General features: G+C 40.2%; 1 protein-coding gene across 5 annotated transcripts in view; it reads right to left on the bottom strand.

Annotated features, from left to right (window-relative positions):
• garnl3 (GTPase activating Rap/RanGAP domain like 3) overlaps nucleotides 1-18,920 on the bottom strand; it is a 72,885-nt gene that overhangs the window by 18,641 nt on the left and 35,324 nt on the right. For 3 of the 5 annotated variants that reach the window (XM_065965433.1, XM_020634624.3, XM_065965432.1), the window contains exons 3-16: nucleotides 16,149-16,223; nucleotides 15,266-15,365; nucleotides 13,545-13,663; nucleotides 11,784-11,848; nucleotides 10,247-10,310; nucleotides 10,090-10,116; nucleotides 9,494-9,569; nucleotides 8,662-8,760; nucleotides 8,451-8,554; nucleotides 7,043-7,151; nucleotides 6,837-6,882; nucleotides 6,231-6,337; nucleotides 6,020-6,135; nucleotides 5,444-5,566 (exon numbers count right to left, since the gene is read on the bottom strand). In XM_065965433.1, coding sequence (XP_065821505.1) covers nucleotides 5,444-5,566; nucleotides 6,020-6,135; nucleotides 6,231-6,337; nucleotides 6,837-6,882; nucleotides 7,043-7,151; nucleotides 8,451-8,554; nucleotides 8,662-8,760; nucleotides 9,494-9,569; nucleotides 10,090-10,116; nucleotides 10,247-10,310; nucleotides 11,784-11,848; nucleotides 13,545-13,663; nucleotides 15,266-15,365; nucleotides 16,149-16,223 — 1,230 coding nt within the window. The remainder of the gene's footprint in view (nucleotides 1-5,443; nucleotides 5,567-6,019; nucleotides 6,136-6,230; nucleotides 6,338-6,836; nucleotides 6,883-7,042; nucleotides 7,152-8,450; nucleotides 8,555-8,661; nucleotides 8,761-9,493; nucleotides 9,570-10,089; nucleotides 10,117-10,246; nucleotides 10,311-11,783; nucleotides 11,849-13,544; nucleotides 13,664-15,265; nucleotides 15,366-16,148; nucleotides 16,224-18,920) is intronic. The other 2 variants (XM_065965434.1, XM_065965431.1) reach the window with 1 other exon arrangement.

The following is an 18,920-nucleotide window of genomic DNA, read 5'->3' as shown; positions in this document are numbered from 1 at the left end:
TCGTCGGAATAGAAAGGATGTAGACAAGCCAACTAGCAACTGTAAAAAAAAAAGACCGTGTCTTGAAAATGGAATAAAGTTTGTAATTGCATCAGAATTAAGTTTGCACGAATGCTAAAGGAGCAAGCGTCTGATCGGGTTAACAATTTCCAGTCCAAGCTGAACTGTCGGGCGGTTCTATTTACATATCTGCATAAACAGGCAACCTGGAGATAATTAAATCAATATGAACAAACAGCACAATGACTGGGCAGTGCAGCACACTCTGGAAATATACATCAAATACATATACTGATCCATCCACATGAAACCTTTGAGTATATTCTGCATCACGCAGCCGTTGAACATATACAGAGACAGTTTAGTTGAGGACAAACGCCTTGTCTCTACAAATCAGGGAAATCAGTGAATCAACACGTCTCGCTCCCTTTGTTTTCAAGCTTTAGAGCACAAAGTTTCGATGTTCGGGCTTCTTGTTTATGAGCCGAGCGCGACAGAAACAAGACAAATAAGGCAGAAAACACTCGGAGGAACAAGGCTGAGAACTAGGAGATAAACTAAGAAAACAAAAGAGACAGAAAACACTGTAGAAGCAAAACCAAATCGTTAGAACTAATTCAAAAAGGTGCTAACTTTGTTGATCGATAATTCCTCGTGGCTGTCTGTTCCGCAGTGTGCAGATGTAAATAATTACTACATACTTATTTTCAGTGTAGACTGAAAAAAGAACACAACAGCTTGGTTTGCAGGCAGATTGTGGCCTCTAGGAGGTGAAAAAATGTGAAAAAACAAAACAAAAAAAACAGAGATCAGAGATTTTAAAGCAATCCGTCTCAAATCCTAAAAAAAAAAAAAGGCATAAGGTGTCTTCGGATCACAGGAACTGTTTCATATATCTAGGAACTGTCAGAACCCTCCTCCTTTTTTAGTGCTTTTGCACCACAGGAACCAAGAACTGTTTCAGTTCCTAGAACCCCGTTTAGAGTAGGTACCATTGTTATGGTTCATCCTTAGCAGCCCCTCCCTTCCTCATGTTTGTTGTTAGTTTTCCTCTGTTTGTCTCAACCCTCTGTTTCTCCTCTCCTGTGTGTCAGGTGTGCATGGTTGTGTGTGTGTGAGTGCTGGTGGGCGTGGTTTTCTCCCCAGGCAGCCCAGGTGCAATCAATCATCCTCATCTGCAACAGTTTATCTACTCCGGTCTTTTCACCACTCGTGAACCCCTGAGTATACTATATCTCTCTGTGGTATTTACCTTGTTTTTGGCCGACATCTCTGAGTATCGTTCTGTGTGAACTACTAGTGTGTTGCTAACTTCTACCTCTGTGTCTCTCTGCCTCAGTGCCTGGTGTTTTGTGCTTGTGCCTGCCCGCCTACTTGTGGAAGTCTCTACCTTGTGGATTTTGTTTTTCTCGCTACCAATGCTCTTTTGGCGTTGTGTGTTTTTGTTGTCGCTCATTAAAGACGGTTTGGATTGTGCCTCTGTGTCCGGAGTTTTGTTTTTGGGTCCGTACTCTCGTGCTGAGTCATAACAACCATGGTGGTGATAATGCAGACAGAAAAAAGTCCCCATGGTGAGTACTCTGTCAGGGAAACTCCCTACCAGACAGTTCCCTCTTATAAAAGTCCCCTGAAAAACAGCTATAGGTTACCGTTATGGCTTCAACTAAACTTCCAGGTAAGGCACTGCTGAGTGGGTTTGACACGCTATCAAAACCAAAAAGCAGCCGCAGATTCTAAGACAACTTGCACATTTATTTACAAAAAAAAATCATCAAAAATGAAACTCGACAAAGTAAAATAAACAAATCAGGTCGCTATCATTTAATCTCAGCTGCCGCTTGCAGTCAAAAAACTGTTCTGCTCCCCACTCTCACCAGTCTCCCCCAGGTGTCATTAACCACAGTAAATTACCCAGCCAATAAGAAGCGGCTCTGCTCCAAAGAGGGAGAACGAGGCACAAATACCCCAAATCTATAAAACCAAAATAAACCCAAATAAACAAAAACATAAAATAACATAAGCTTAGCGTCTGCAGCACATTCATTAGAAACAGTGAACAAACTGTTTACCTGGAACTACTTTCTCTGGTATATATCAAAAGTTAATCTACACCCATGTGACACCCTTCAGCCAATCAGAATCTAGTATTCACCCAGACCATGGTATAAGATTATTTAAACAAAATATTTAAAGGGATAATTCTCACAAGTTTATATTTTTTTCAAATCAATTGAATGGTTTCCAATTAATTTGAAGTGCATGAGCTAATTGTTGTAGTTTTTAAAATGTAGTTGAATACCAAAAGAACTACAACCTAAATATGTAAATAATTGTAACGCAGGTGAAAGTACATTATTTCCCTTAAAGATGTGGTCGAGTTTATGAAAAGCGCATTTAATTTCCCACATCTGTGTGAGCATTATTGTAAAATAGAAACATTTTAGATTTGGATATGTACTATGGGGAAAATTACAATTAGGAAAAAGTTCAATTCATTGATTCAAGGCGCACTAAATCAACAGCAGCTGTGCTTCACTCCAGAATATTGTCTGGAACATCACATGATAACTGAGAGCATATTTTTCCAAGAAACAATGAATTTTTCAAAAGCAACCCCAAACACACTAATTATGTTAACAATGCCAGACGTCGCCCTGGTTCAGCACCACGGACAGTTCTTTACACACTTATCTCTTTTGTGTTTCCAGACCTTGTTCCCGGAAAAATGATAGTTACATCAGCACCAAGAGCAGAGGTGTAATGATCATTACATCAGCACATTAATACTTGAGCATGGACTCACTGACCGGTTCTTCTATCATTATTCCACCCTGACCCTCCTGGAAGCTGTTCACTCTGCTGTCTGTCAGGAATTACAGCTCTTAAATGGCTTTATAATAACAGACAGAGTCACAGATCCTCCTCACAGATGAGAGAGGATAGCTTTCTACAACAACAGCTTCTGTATATGGCTTATTATTGTGTCAAAATAAAAAATATATACTAGCAGTGGCGGTTAGATTATACACTGCTCAAAAACATAACAAAAAGCATTGTGTCTCACTGTGAATAATGTGCCTGATTACAGCTCAAGTCTTAAGTGTTCTCAACTGAAAAATGTGATCAGAACCATATCACGGCCTCATAAATAAACAACAGAATATACTTTGTTATTTAAGCAGGGACCGAAAGACCACATGAAGTCATTTCTCCATAAAAGCCAGAAAAGTATTTTCTAAAACAATGAAAGTGTGTAGCTGTATTTCATCTTTTTTTTCCACACATACAGCCTTAACAGATTAACAGTTAATGTTAAAGGACACATATTATGCAGAATACACTTGATTTTATTCTCAAACTTATATGTGTCCCTGGCATGTCTACAATCCCCCCGCTCATGAGAAAAGTACATTCTCTCCGGCTTTTGCCTGCTCCACTTTTCAGAAAATGTGTGCACAAACAGGCCATTTAGAGATGTTCCCTTTATGACATCACGAAGGGCAGTAACCCCTCCCCCAGGTGTGTGACACTCCCACAGCTATAGGTGCTCCTTCTGAGTCCATCTTTCCACTGATAACGATAGGGGATGGTGCAAGAAAGCCCGAGCCACAACCCCTTCCAGAGAGGGGCGTGGTCAAATACAGCTAATTTGCATTTAAAGCCACAAACACAGAAACAGCCTGCTCTGAGCAGGGCTGAGGGGTTAATAGGCATGATGAAATACAGGATCAGGAGTGGATTTTGAGCAAGAAACCTCACAGACATGTTATAGGGAAGCTCTGAGACTTATTTAAATGTATTTAAAGGAGGATAATATGTGACCTTTAAGATTTTTTTTCACTACATTAAAGCCACACAAACTACTTTTATGATTTATCATTCCCAAGATGTAACTCTCCTTGTAAATGAAGCAAGAGCACAATGTAAGCAGGAGACGGGGAATCATCGACACATTCATCTGAGTCACCTTCATTCATAACCATGCGCACAAAGCAACCAGCTTAATGAGCAGCAGTGAGTGGTTAGCCAGTCCCTCTCTCTGCCTCAGGGCTGTAACAGGATGCTGCACCTGACAGCTGGGTTCAATATGCAGCCTGATACTAAAACCTGCAGACACTACTCTGTCCAAGAATCAAATCCATCACAAATCTCTGTGCCTGCAGAGTCTGTCTTCTAACAACAGCCAGCTGTTCATGTGAGCGTCGGATCAGGTTTTTGCTTGCTGTAATTATTCCATCTGTTCATTGTGATCTTCAGGTGATCCTTCCTAATACCAGTCTGATGGAAGTAACATGTCCATGTTCTCTCTAGAAATACACTGGGAATCATTACAAGTCTTGAACAGTAAGTGATTCATACAAGAATAAGGGAGTGTCTTCCTTTTTTATAAAGCATTCCCTTGGAAAGTGTCGAGTTGCTTTGCAGAGACTGAAAGAAACTAAAAAAAAAACGAAATCTGTCTATCCACTATCCATATTGTTTTCCCGTTCGGGGTCACAGGGCTGAAGCCAATACCAGCTGTCATTAGGCAGTAGGTGGTGTACACCCGGGACTGGTCGCCAGTCAATCACAGGGCTGACATATAGAGACAGACAACCAGCCAGCCGCACCTCCAGGCAGTTACCAATTAACCTAACAAGCATGTCTTTGGACTGTGGGATGAGCCAGAGTACCCTGAGAGAACCCATGCATGCACAATGGAAGAGCATGCAAACTCTTGCATCACACACATCAAGGCCCTCTCTGACGGGGATTCGAAACAAGGAACCTTCCCGCTGTGAGGCAACAGCGCTAACCACTGCACCACTGTCCCATGTTGATAAGATGCTCACTCTATTCGACCAAGAGGGCTAAGATAACATAAAACTACATTAATTCCCAAGGAAATTGGACGTGCCTTATTGCTCTAAAGTTACCGTATGAAGAGCATCAAACACACGAGATATAAAAACATAAAATGTATGATAATAGACAAAGTGAATGAAGGTCAAATGCAAAGAAGCAGTGCCTGAAATGGAATAGCAATAGACCATCTCCAACTGAGAACTTAGAAAAATTTAAATTGCACAAAACAAGAATACCAACATTGAAAACAGGTAAATGAAAGCACGTAGAGACAGCTATATTTACACCTTAAAAGGGGAAATGTACCCTTAAAAGTTGCTCTGGTATGAGCAGGATATATTATCATACATATTTCGTATCAGTCAGACATTCACTCTGTATAACATGCTGGTATTATGCTCACAGATAATGACAAATAGAGTGTTTTTACATGTTCATGTGTGTCTGTATTTGTCTATTTATGCTGCTTGTGTGTGCCCACCTTCTACTGGGTGTGTACTCTGGTGAGGGTGTCTCTGCCTCCTCACTTTAGTGTTCTGATAGTGTGTTAATGCAGTGTGTGTGTTTGTGTGTGAGTGTGTGTTTGTGTGTTTTTTACCTGCCCTATTCTGACAAACTCAGCCTGACGCGCCTCCTCCTTCTTGCGCGCCGACTTCGGAGACTCGGGCAGCACGTCGCTGAAGGATCGCCGGTTTAACATGTTCTGGGGAGAAAAAGGGACCTAAAACACCCAAAATGTTCACACACACAAACACAAACAAACATATGCGCACACACACACACACAAAGAGGGGAAAAAAGAAAGCAGAGTGGGGTCTTAGAGGCGGACCCTGGCAGGGGGTGAGAACAGCAGCAGTGAAAACTAAGTGCCGGTTAGAGCAACAGTTAAAAGAATGAAAACAGGAGTTTTAAGAAGAAAAGTGGTGTGAGGAGTCTGAGAGAGAGAGCCTCCTGCTGAGAAAGTCAGCATTGCAGTAGTATCCAGTTGACGTGGTGCAGTATGCAGAGAGAGACCGAGGGCTGCAGTAGAATACAGCAGAACAAAGCTCAGCAGAGGATAGTGTCTGAAGTCACCAAAGTGACAAGAAGGACAAAACTTGGATGGGTAAAAAGTTCAGACAGCGAAGAATGGACAAGAAAGGTACTTGTTGACGGTAAACACAAGCGTCTGTACCTTGTGCAGGTCTGGCATGAGGTCTTGGTAGAGCGAGCGGATCAACATGTCGAGGGTCCGCTGACGCTTCTGGGCAAACGTTGGTGTCTCCAGTGTGGCTTTCTCTCCATTGATTACTGCAGGAGCGAAAGCAACACTCGATCATAAACAAAAAGAGAAAGTGCAAACGTGTTGTGTGCATTCAAAGTACATTTCTAGTTCGCTTTCTTACATTTGACTAATAAAAAGTCCCTGAATTCTTGGTGATCAGTAAACACAGGCGGAGACGGGAGAGGGGGTCCAAACAGTGGAACGCTCTCCTCTGAGAATATCTTCAACCTGTCAAAAAGAGCACATATGTCAAAATGTTTCCTACACTTAAAATGGATATAAATGAAGGCTTGGGGATAGAACAATCTCAATATGAGATAATACCAATGTCCACAAGGATGATTTACTGGTCATAATTACTTAATATGTTTCGATCAAACAGCTTCTGTCTTCTGTAAAAGAGGGGGGGGCACATAATCGAAAAGCGGGACTCCCCATCATTCACCAAAGAAAAGTAAATTGGAAAAAATGGTAACATAGTTTATATGGTTTATATTGATACATTTAAGGGATGACTTAATGTAATTTTTCTGTGTTTGCATTTTTTTAAAGGTACTCCTTAAACTAAAGAAATTATAAATGACGATACTTTTTTCCATTTTTTCCAGCGCTTATTAAAGCACATCTCAACCGAACATCACAGAATCAATCAAGAGGAGGTGAGATTTTAAAAATAAGTTAAAGTCAAAAGCAATCTGCATTAAACACCATAAAGCACAGAACTCACCTGTAACTGTCATTCTGGCTATTATACCTAACTAAAGCAAAAATATCTGGAAGTGGAGTAAAGGAAACACAAGATTATGTAAACGGTAGACACAAAAAAGCAATCCAATCATGGACAGGGTAACATGTGACATGTGTTTCATATCTCCATCTGGACACGGCTCATGTTGATGACGACCTCCTTGTTAACGTTCACGGGAAGGATACGGGTGAAGTGCGATCGGATCATAGACGGTTTGAAGGACGACGATGCGTCATCCCCTTCCTGGAATACAATGGTAACAATGTCGTTTCCAATGTGTCTCTTTCTCTCCACCTGCCAGAAGTAACAGACCAAATGTATTAACAAAAATCCTGCAGCTTAGCACGAGAAACATTGATTCAGTGAATTGTTGTGGCTCTTTTTCTTCTATATTTCCATTCATTTCAAATATTACCCAACGCCCCTACGGTTTCTGTTTGTATGTACATTTTTTGTATTTCAGTTTCCCCCCAAAGGTACCAAATTCTACCCAACAATTTGCTTCATGGCAATTCTTTGGCATAGATAACTATGCTCGTCAGAGAATGAAGAAATCCTCAAACGGAAAAAAACACATCCACTCATTTAGCTTTAGGTTCTAATTAAACCATGTAAGAGGAGATATAAAAATAACCAACACACACTGGTGATGCTCAAGACTTTGGAAGAAGAAGAAACGGCAGTGAAAAAACAGGGTGATGTTTTTTTTTCTTTTTCTCAAAAGTTGAGTCTTTTAATAGATATTAGTTTGCACCTACTGTCAACACCTCCACTGCAGACATCTGGTAATCATTTTGACTTTAACACAAGAAAAACCCAAATCTAAAACACATTTTGATATTACTTGAGCACATTCATGCTCCCCAGAGGATAGCCCATTTCTTTTTTTGGATGCTGAGAGATTTCTTCTAACTTTGTATTATAGCGTCAAATAAAAGCTACCTCTTCACCAATTAAAATGGACTAAATAAAATTCAATAATATGCTTTCATTCTCTTGTAAGCATGAGACAAGCAGGCAGACTCAAATGTAGTACACGCACAGACTGTTCCTTATAATCAGCCACCAGAATGTATTTTTCCTATCTTGAGAAGAAATCCAATTATGATTCAGGTCTGCTAAACACCAGCCTGTTTAAATCATATTCGTATTGGCATTACAGAAAGGAGCTCAGCTGTAAAGCAATAACGACCTTTCTTTCTAAGGTGAACAGAGTTTCATTCTATTCCACTGTACCTGCTTTCTATCGGTACAAAGTTAAGAGTGAGTTAGTGTCTCTGAAAAATCACAGAGAGATGAAGAACTGAGACTGACGTGCAATTTGACATGATGCGATTTTGTCCAATAAAAGAGTATAAAACAGCCAGAGGGGTTCAATCTCTACCTGCAATTAGTGCTGAGGGCCGAATGTGAGAATACATTTAATTATGCAAAAAAGGAAAGTCGAGGAAGATTGTATTTGAGATCAAATATTTTCTCAAGTGTTGCAAGTCTGAACCAAGAAGAGTTTACTTCATCACAGTTGCTGTTTGTGTTTACAGTTGCAAGAAAACAATCTATATAACAGGAAAAAGGGGAAATGAAGACACCCACCTGCTGTTTGTTCTCTTTAGAGTAGGGTAACATGGTGGACACATGGAACATGAGCTCATGGCCCTGATACACTGTGTAGATGGACTTAATCCCTGTAGTGTCATCTGCAGGTGAAAAGACAGAAACATTTGAATTAATATTGGTTTATTGGAAGGATTTGCTTTTAAAGAGATGTTAATGTGATGTGATTCAACATTATGAGCTCGCTTACTCTTGGTGTCTAGCCCTCCGCGGTAACCTGCCCATCCCTGCAGCGTTATGGAATCACCCAGAAGATTGAGAAACTTATCGAAGCCCTCACTCCCCGTCTCTGAAACAAACACGTCAAGTCGAACTTAGCAGATACATTACTTTGAAATACAAGTTATTTTGATGGAGTTAGTTCCATTATTACACATTATTTTATTATATATATTATTCATAAAGCATATTTTCAGTAAGCTCAGTGTGCTTTACATTGAGGTTAAATACACAGGAATGAAAGAAAGATGTACGACTGTGTGTCTTCAGGGTATGAATGGTAAGATACTTTCTCTTTCCTGATGATTGCACCGAGCAGAAGCATGTATAGATTAAAGAGCAAAGGCCCAAGGACTGATCCTTGTGGGACCCCAGAGAGAAATTTTGTGTCTTCAGATGTACAATTGCTAAGAGAAATGTAAAACTTCCTTTCTTTTAAATAGGATTTGAACCAGTCGAGAACAAGTTGACATGTTGAGTAGAAGATTTTCTACTACTCTCATGTGGGTACCCTAAATATGACTAACACCAGAAGCTGCTTATAGCTTGTCATGACTGCAAACAGGTGCAAACAGCTAGATTAGCAGGCAGATTTCATTGCCTTCATGAAGAACAAGGTTCGTGTTTCACCTGTTTTCTCTCTTTATGCAGTGAGAATCTAACTGGCTGCTGCCTCCAGCTCCAAACTAAAAAGACAATCAGAACTATCTCCTTGTTTATCTCTTGCCCATTTAGCCAATATGTGCATATCCCAAAATTAGAATCTATCTATTCTGAAAAAAAGAGAGAAGAATGTAATTTACCATTGCTAAACATCTCATCATCTGTGAGCTGTCCATCTTTGGCAAACAGGACACCGAATTTAAAGTTGACAGATCCCTGCAAAAATCACATGATATTAATATTTGCTAATACATGCATATATACAGTATATATACATATTTGTAAGAACTGTACACATTAGAGTAAAACCTCAAACTCAAAATGGATTATTAAATGCCAAACATAAGTTTTATGGTAAAAATAGAAACAACATTAACAGGGAGGGATTTCTTTTGTAAAAAATAAACACAGAATTAAAAGCATACAATCATTGCACAATAAAACAAGAGTAAAGAGTAAAGTAGTTTTAATTTATGAATACACTGGTGTAAACTAGCTGGAGATGTAAAATTACAATTATTTTCACATGTATGATAGCAGCTTTTCTCACTTACAGAATTATGCAAACAAATAATGGTATCAGTTACTGTATGTGCAGATGGCTGAAAAGCAAAACAAAAAATGGACCTAAAAAAGTAGTATCTAACCCAAAGAAATACCCGATCTCTAAAAAACAAACAAAAACAGTCCATGTACGAGCTAAACTGTCGGGTAAAAGCAGTGTCATTCCACGTACCTCCTGTTCCTCCAACACCAGCAGATCCTGAGGAGAGACGACACAACAATTATCATTCACACCGAGTAGCTCTGCAAGGAAGGAAGCTCAGCCTGAGGATATATTGTAGGATAGGTGCTGCTGATCCAACGCTACTATGCTCTGGTGTTACTCTCACCTTCTGAATCTCCGGGGTGAGGATCTCCCTGGGGCCTTTCTCAAACCTGTCCATGTTCATTGCACTGGCAGTAAAGAAAGGAGAGGGGAGGAGGTGAGACAGCAGTAATGACAAGAGGGAAAGCTGTACACTTAGGATCCATGGAAGACAAATAGCCCATAGAGTTACACTGAAAAATGAGAGAGAGAGAGAACTGATACAGGGGGATTTCTCTTCTTAGTTGTATCACGTGTTGTCATTCAGAGTGAGACACGCTCAACCTCAGGAATTTACAACCTCCCGTTTCATGAATTCATTACATCCTGGTACTTGTCAGGGACACACTCTGCAACTGGAAACATTACATTAAAGATATCAATAACACTATGATTTTTTAAAAAAGCATTTCATAATGAGTTCAGCTTCTTAAACACCATTAGAACTGACAGCGATACAAAAAGGCTATTCAAGCAAAAAGAAAACATTATCTGAAGCTAATAGCTATAGCAATTACTTAAAAAAAAATCAATGGTTTGAATGAATGAATGATAGAAAATGAATCTGCATACATTTGAATAACAGATTGATCTTTTCAGCCATTTTTATTTATTAGATTTACTTTTGGGCTTTTTGCTGTCATTTAGATACTGCAGTGGATAGAGCAGGAAGCTGGTAGAGAGAGTGGGGACAGCTAAGGCGGTAAAGGAGCTGCAGGTCAGACTTAGCCCACTTGGAGGACTATAGCCTCTGTACACAGGGCGTGACCTGACCCACTAGATCATCAACGCCCCTTTTTCAGACATTTTGAGCAAACTTTTTTATCTTCTGCAATCTGAGATTTGTCTTTTTTTTTTCCATCTTTTAAAGACATGCTTTCCTTTCGGGCTGTTGTTTGGACAAAAGAAGCACTATCACCTCATGCTCTGGAAACTTATATCTTATGAACATAATAATGAATAGGCAATAACCTGTAGAAACATTTAAAAATAACAGTAATTAAAATGATATAGATAGAACAAAATCGTCAGCATCTCATGCAGCTCCAAATCAATGCGAAACCTGTTTTGTCATTAAACATGAGCAGCAGGACCCTACTTCTTCTTTTAAATACTTTAAGTTCCCTTTCCTCATAATACCACTTCATTTTTTTTTGCTTCATTTCAAGACTGGCTTTATATTTATAAGAGAGCATTCTGACTGTTTTCTTGTGCAAAGGGTCAGAACCCCTCTGTGGATGGATGCGGATTTTGAGACCAAACTGCATGTCTGTGAATATTTTTTTAGAATTACATATTATCCAAGTCCAGTGGAGGCCTTAGAAGGAAGTATGACTTCTTTCTGATCTCCATGTAGGTTTAAATATATTCTGTGAGAGCCACAGACATCTTGCTTGGTTGCAGATGTGTGTTAAGGACTAAAAAAAAATCCCTCTTCTTAGTAGGCGAATTTGTAGCAGTTGAGGTGCCGATTGGCTAATTGGCTGTATCTTATACCGTAAGAATAAACTCTCATGGATTGAATTGTGTCACAATAGAGCTCCAGGCACAGCACCTCTCACCTTAGGATTGACTTGACTGATAGTGTTTTTGTCGGGCTGTAGGGGAGGCTGATCTTCAGAGTGCCCTGAGAGAACAAAAATGACACCGATCAGGGATTACAAACTCTTACCACGGTGGGTTTCAATCACCTTTATCCCTGAGGAGTCACTTTGCTAAACCTGTTGCAGCAGTGCTCCTCCTCCTCCTCCTAAAATAACATCCTGCAAAATCACTGTTTCAAACAAGAAAAGTGCAAGTGCACAAGACATTTTTCAATCAGTCACAGAACAATTAAATAGGACCAGATTACACCAGAGCAGCTCAGACAAACAGGGTCGATCTGTTAAGCGGAAACAACAACAACAACAACGGCAACATCCTGTTCCAGTTGGAGTCAGACAGAAACAAGATAAATCAATGTGATCAGTCAGAGGAGGTGCAGCACCCTAATCAGGTTGCAGATGACGCTGGAGGCCAAAATTAGTACCAAGCTATCTTGGTCATGAAGCTGAGTCACCCCACTGCAAAGACACAACATGCATCACAAACACACACACACACACACACACACACACACACACACACACACACACACACACACACACACACACACACACACACACACACACACACACACACACACACACACAGAGGGGAGTTTTATACCTCCTCAAAATGCTATTTCATTCCTTCTTTTATTCAAATCCCACAAAAAGTTTGATAATAATTTTTTTCCTCAGAAAGTGTTCCAGTTCAAGATGAGTCCTTGCTTTCAACATTTCAGTATCCTCCATTCTCTTTTGGGTAGTTAGTGCAAACATAACGTAGTTTCATTTCATTTCATTTTCTTTCGGATTCTGCTACAGTTCACTCCTCTATACTAAGAGGGAAATAATGTACTTTTTACTCCACTACATTCATTTCATAACTTTAGACACAATTAACTTTTTAAATCAAGATTCTTTTTCAGGAAATAAATCATTTTAAGGAATAAATACATGTATTCAACTCTTGAGGATTAAACCCAACCGTTTTGGCTTGTGACCCCATTCTAAAAAATGTAATTTAGGTCAGGACCTCCTGCAGTATTTCAAGCTCCTTATTTGTCATAATAATAACAGTGAAGCTGTTACACTTAGGGTGTGACCGTTCCAATAAAGGTTGCAAGAAATATATATACAAAGAAAACTGAAGTTGTATTCACGCATTTATGAAACAGAATTAACAGTATAATCACATGACATCTGACATTTTTTCCTCTGCAGAACCACTCCTTGACGAGGTATTCCTTATAAAATGTTTTGCTTATATTTGAATTTCAAAGTGCCTTCTAAACAACCAAAGGCTGTAAAATGATTAGTGCGCATCCTTAAAGTCTACATAACCAGTGGAATGCATTTCCTACCTCACAGTTAGTAAGCCAAGTTTTAATCCTGCATTGTTTACTTCAAGGATGTCTTTTAGCATGTTTTTTTTCTACATACTTTGGCGTATTTTTAATATATTATGATCCCCACATGATCACTGCAGTAATGTGACACGATTGGCAGGATTGTGGTTCGCATTATGTGCATGTGTGTGTGACATGCAGGAGATTCAAAAAAATGGTGAACCACACATAGAAAAAAATGACCCGTAGTGTTACTAGAGGTTAAACCCTCCACATTGGGAACCTTTAAGTAGAATTTTTAAGCAAGACAGCTTGTTATGGTGATTTTTGCTTTGCTACTTATGAGTACTTCTTCCAGCACTGCAGTGAGGTGTGCAGATGGTGTACTCACTGTTTTTCTCCATAGGATGGCTCTGTACTGAGGAACCCGCTGGTTGTTCTGGTCTGAGAGGACGACTGACAGGTAGAAGGGGTTCTTCTCTGCATCTGTACCCACGTAGTTCTGGTGAACTGAGGACGACAGAGAGGACAAACTGAATATTAAACATGTGAGGATGTCACAACCAAATATAAAAGAGATATTTATCATTAGATGGAATCATTCTTCTGTTACTGACCAATCATATCCTTTACCCCCAACATGTTTGGATATTTAACTCATTCACTTTGTATTACTCTGTTGCTTTCCTTACATCATTCCCCATTTTCATTTCAAGTATGTCCCCTTCAGTGCCTCTCTCTATGTGTCTGACGTGCACAGACAAAGATGTAGTGACACACCAGGGCAGAGTCGTACATTCAAGCCTCCTTCTCTTAGGTTGACCGGGTAACATCATTAGAAACAATGGTGAGCAGACCTCCAAACCTAATTAGACAGAGGGTCCCCTCCGCCTTCCTATCTGTGTCCTTTTCTTTGTCCGTTTGTTTATATAGAGCGTTCTTCTCTAATGTTTCCTTTATTCTGGAATTTTATTTTCTGACTCTGCTTGGTTTTTAAGGTGTTTCCCCCCCCCTCTCAAGCCACTTCATTCTGCCTCAGGTCATCTGTGACTTTGCAAAGCTTGTATGCAATTACATACTTATTAGTTTTTGGACCTTGAGCTGTTCTTTGCATGCGAAGAAAGTATCGAATCTAATCAGGAATTATCTCCAAATCTAATGCTGGAAAAACAGGCAGACAATCTACTTCACCTTACAATGAGGAAATTGAGAATCAGTCATAGTACTGGATGCATCATCAGATAGGAAGTGATCATTTTTAGAATAATTGGCAGAGAGTTCACGTTGCACGATGCAGTCTGCTCTGATCAGGCTGTGACTCGCAGATGGTTCAGCCGCAATCCAAACAGGTCAAGCCAACTAAACTGTCCATGCCGTAGCAACAGTCAGACCCTCGCTAAAGAAAAAAAAAAGGCATTTCTTTTCTTCCTCTCCTGTGTCTGTCTCCTCCTCACACTTATCTCCATCCTTCTCAGGCTGTGTCCTCTTTGTCGAGCTCTCAGCTGAAGGCGTTCTTCCTAATTCAAGTCACGTCAAAGAAAACCTCGGACAATGATCCTTTGTTGGAAAAAACCTGCGGTGCCACCTACGCAGAGAACAGCCAGGGTGTTAATGAGGTATGGGGGATGTTGAGGGTCACAAGGGGTGAAGGAAAAGGGTGACAAATTCTGCTGTATTATTTAACAATCTCTAAGGCTAGCTCCTGTGAATGGCTCCTGCTGGCCTGCTGCACTGAAGCGGCAATCCGATCTTAATTGTGTTATCTCCTGCAGGAAAGCCTTTGCGCTGCCTTGTGGCTCCTCTATGGACTTCATCCATGGGTGGTGCGTGGGGTTAGAGTGTAGTTGAGTCTCTCTGTGGGAATAAGGCTGGATGCTAACAAGTTTTGAATGAGGAGTGGTGCAGCATTGCGGACAAGGCTAACTCCATAAGATTAGATGCTTCCTGTGGACTATGGGGACGACATATATACGTCTGCAGCTACTGAGAGTCAGCTTTTTCCTCACCTTCCTCACCCCTTTCTTATTCTCTCCTTCTTCACTCTCACACTTACTCCATACGTGTGAGTGGCTCTTACTTAGAAAACAGCGAACACAGCAGAGAAGGACTGACCTTTTCCCAGGAAGTATTTAAAGAACCATCTGGTGTGGTACTCTGGATTCTCCAGGTGGACGTCAGTTCTCCTCCAGGTTCCCGGAGTGTAGTCCAAAGTCTGTTTGTCACACACACATGCATACATACACAGAGACACACATAGACACACATAACACATTGTCATCGTGATGGTCACAGCTTGAGTCAAAGCAGTCTCCTCTGTGAAAAACTGTTACACTGCACCATTACTAATTACAACACAGGGTAGAACAACAGCACAGCTAATCCAAGGTGAAGTGAGAGACTGTCAGTTTTTTTTTTTGGGCTTTATATGCATTTGTAGCAGAGACAGGACAGTGGATAGAGTCGGAAATTAAGGACAGAGAGAGTGAAAACTTACCATAAGGTCAGCAGCACTTTAATCTTACATCATGATGTAAACATTCCTAGGGAATTGTGTCTTTGTTAAAAAATGGAGCTTTGAAAGAGGCTCTTTTGACAAACTAACACAACATCCTTAATTACTCCAAGTTGTAAAATCAGTGCACTTAACCTGTATTTTTTTTTTTTTTATTACAGTATACTGTAAAACACAGTTAAAAGTATTCAATAAGCAGGACATGTGGCTGTTATCTCACTTTCTTGTTTGAATTATATCTAATCTTGATATATATTTAACCTAATCCTCTCCTGGTTTTAAAGGCTACTTTTATATTTAGATGAGAGTAATGTGAATTCTCTCAGTAACAGTATTTAGCAATTTTCCATACAAAGGACATTGCTGTCTTCATAATAAGAAAAAATACTTTTTATTATATTGTTCATTTCCTGAGGTTTGTGGAAGCATCATATGATGAGTGAACGAGTGGGATGCATTTGTGCACAAAAGTGTATTCTTAACCTCATCTGTAGAGCCATTCTCCACCCTGAAGCGCCCTGCCCTCTGGATGGCCCCATCTGCGTCACTGGAAATTAGCTGAGAGGGAGACAGACAGACAGACAGACAGACAGAGACATGTTTAATATTAGGAACCTGACAGACCATGACTTGTGGCAGACAGTAATAAGCAGGTCATAAATACATCTGAGCTGGCAAAAGAGGAACCGCGGCAGACACATCACCTCCGTGTGACAACAGCAGCATGAGTCCGGCTACAAAAGTCTACCCACAGCAGCACCCCCCTTCAGCTGTGCAGACTCATCTCTACAGTTCTTTAATCGTCAATAATGACTCAAGTCTTTGCAGTAGTTTCTCCATCTTCATTCGCTATAAAAACGGTTTTTTATGCTTGATTTTCCTTTCCATTCTCGCAACAGCCACCCTCCACTTATCACCCCCAATTATCTGTCTCTTGCTGACTCACCTGGTGTTGCAGAGAAGGCATTATGTGAGAAAAATGGGACAGTTAATGCTAGTGGGAGAGTGAGCGACACAAGGGAGGACAGGGGTGAAGAGGCCGTATCCTTTGTAAGTACAAACAACTCCTACAATAGGTTCGATGTATAGGTCAACCCTGTGTGCTTACTGGCTTTGCCGAGAGTTTTATGAGATAGGCGATACTGAAGCCCTTTTGTAACCTCAGCACTCCATTGTTGTTCCATATGGTTCAAACACCTGAACCTTGTTTGGACAAAGTAAGTAGTGTCTTCCCTTGAACTATACTGGTGTTGGTTTCGGCTACAGATAATGCCTAAAACTCTCCCCTTCAACCACAGATTTCAACAGGTTTCAGGTAAGCCTTAACTATCAAGTGACAGTAACAAACAACAACATGGCAGTGTTTTCAGAGAGTGCTATCTTGACCAAGGCTAACACAATGTCAGCAATCAGTGTTTACCCAGCAAACGTGTATTTTAAAAGTCAAGCTTGTGTCCCAGAAAAAGCCAGTACTCAAGTCTAGGTAACTGAATCAGTAGCAAAATGCTGTCAACAAACCTCCAAAAGCAAATCTAGCTGCATGCACTTGTTTCCAGTCTTCATGCTAAGATATGTTTATAACTAACTGACTGAAGTTTAATTTTAACAGTCAACTAATATCAGGCTAACTCTCCATCATCATGACAATGTGAAACTAACTTTTCGAACGCGTACTTCACACACATGTCAACTTTTCTACACTCGATTTACAGTGACATGTCAATGTACACCACAGATTTAATCCACAGTTTTTATATTTTTTTATTTGAACTGTATGTTATCCTGTTTGCAGTCACTTTTGTGTTCATGCTACATGCCTGTCAGCTGCAGATCTTTCTTATTGTTGGACCCTGATTGAGATTTTCATGACAGTAATAATTATTCATACCTGTTTTGACTAAATTTGACTGATTCATTGTAGGATATTTAACATATGTTAAATCTTTTCTATGGATATCTACAATCATGTTTAATGTGATATCAGTATCTCAACACTAGAATGGAGTCACGTTTTTTGCTGGTATCATGCGACTCTGAGTGATTTCCTGTATACATCTACAAAACCCTCTTTAATCTATTCCTCCTCACGTCTCTTTTTATCCCCCCAATGCACTGAATGATGTTTCGTTGCCAGGCAACAGACCCTATAGTGTCTCCTCCCTTTCTTGCTCTTGCTCCTCTCTCCCTCTTTGCCCTCTGGTCTTTGACCATTTTGACTATCATGCTCTATTTTGCTCCCCCTGCCAATAGAGGTCTCTGCACTGCCGACATGTGCTTTTAGAGAGAGTTCTGGCACGACTGTGGGTTCCTACACAGCACACTGTGATCGGTCCAGATGGCCTGAGATGGTCAGACGGAGCCAAGCAAAAAGAGGATGACAGGGAAGATCCTGGGAGGGAAACACTGAACATAGAAACCCCAAAGTATGACCGACCTCTTGGAGAAACTTGGCCTGCAACTAATGATTCATTATTAATTGATCTGAATAATGTTTTCATTTTTATTAAAGTTTAGGAGGATGCAGAGTGCTGCTTTGGTGAGCGCTGTTGCCTCACAGAAAGAAGGTACATTGAATTTTGAATTCTTTGCGAGGCAGGGGCCTTTCATTGTGGAGTTTGCATGTCCACCCCAGTGCATGCGTGAGTTCCCTCCAGGTACTCTGGCTCCTCCCACAGTCCAAAGACATGTTCTTTGGTTAACCGGTGAATCTAAATTGCCTGTAGGTGTGAATGTGAGTGTGGCTGGTTGTCTTTCTCTCTATGTCAGCCCTACTGGCGACCAGTCCATGGGTGTACCCAGCCTCTCGCCCAATGACAGCTGGGGATCGGCTCAAGCCCTCCAAACGGGATAAGCGGTATAGATAACGGATGGATGGATTATAGTTTAGTCAATAAAATGTCTTCAAATTGAACAAGAGTCGTCCTTGTTCAAATAAATGATGTTGAAATAACAAATATCCTATTTATAAAGATAATTGACCGACCGCAAGTGAGAACTTGGCCTACCGAGTCAATAACTTTAAAGGACTCAACAATAGGAATGTGTTCAAGGGCAAACGTTTCTTCCGTTAGTCAGCAAAACTGAATATATGATGGTTATTAATGATCATTTATATGATAATACCACAACCATAACCACAGCCTTAGACACAACTTCTACTTCTACACTATTACAAATAATGAAATGTCTGTCATAGAAGAAATGCAAAACAACATGCTTTAATTAGGTTTGTACACAGGAAGTAATATTCTTTTT

The sequence above is a fragment of the Labrus bergylta genome, chromosome 17 (genome assembly GCF_963930695.1).
Source record: "Labrus bergylta chromosome 17, fLabBer1.1, whole genome shotgun sequence".
In the NCBI taxonomy this organism is placed as follows: domain Eukaryota; kingdom Metazoa; phylum Chordata; class Actinopteri; order Labriformes; family Labridae; genus Labrus; species Labrus bergylta.
The sequence above is the reverse complement of the archived record's forward strand: the minus strand, read 5'-3'. Positions and strand labels throughout refer to the sequence as shown.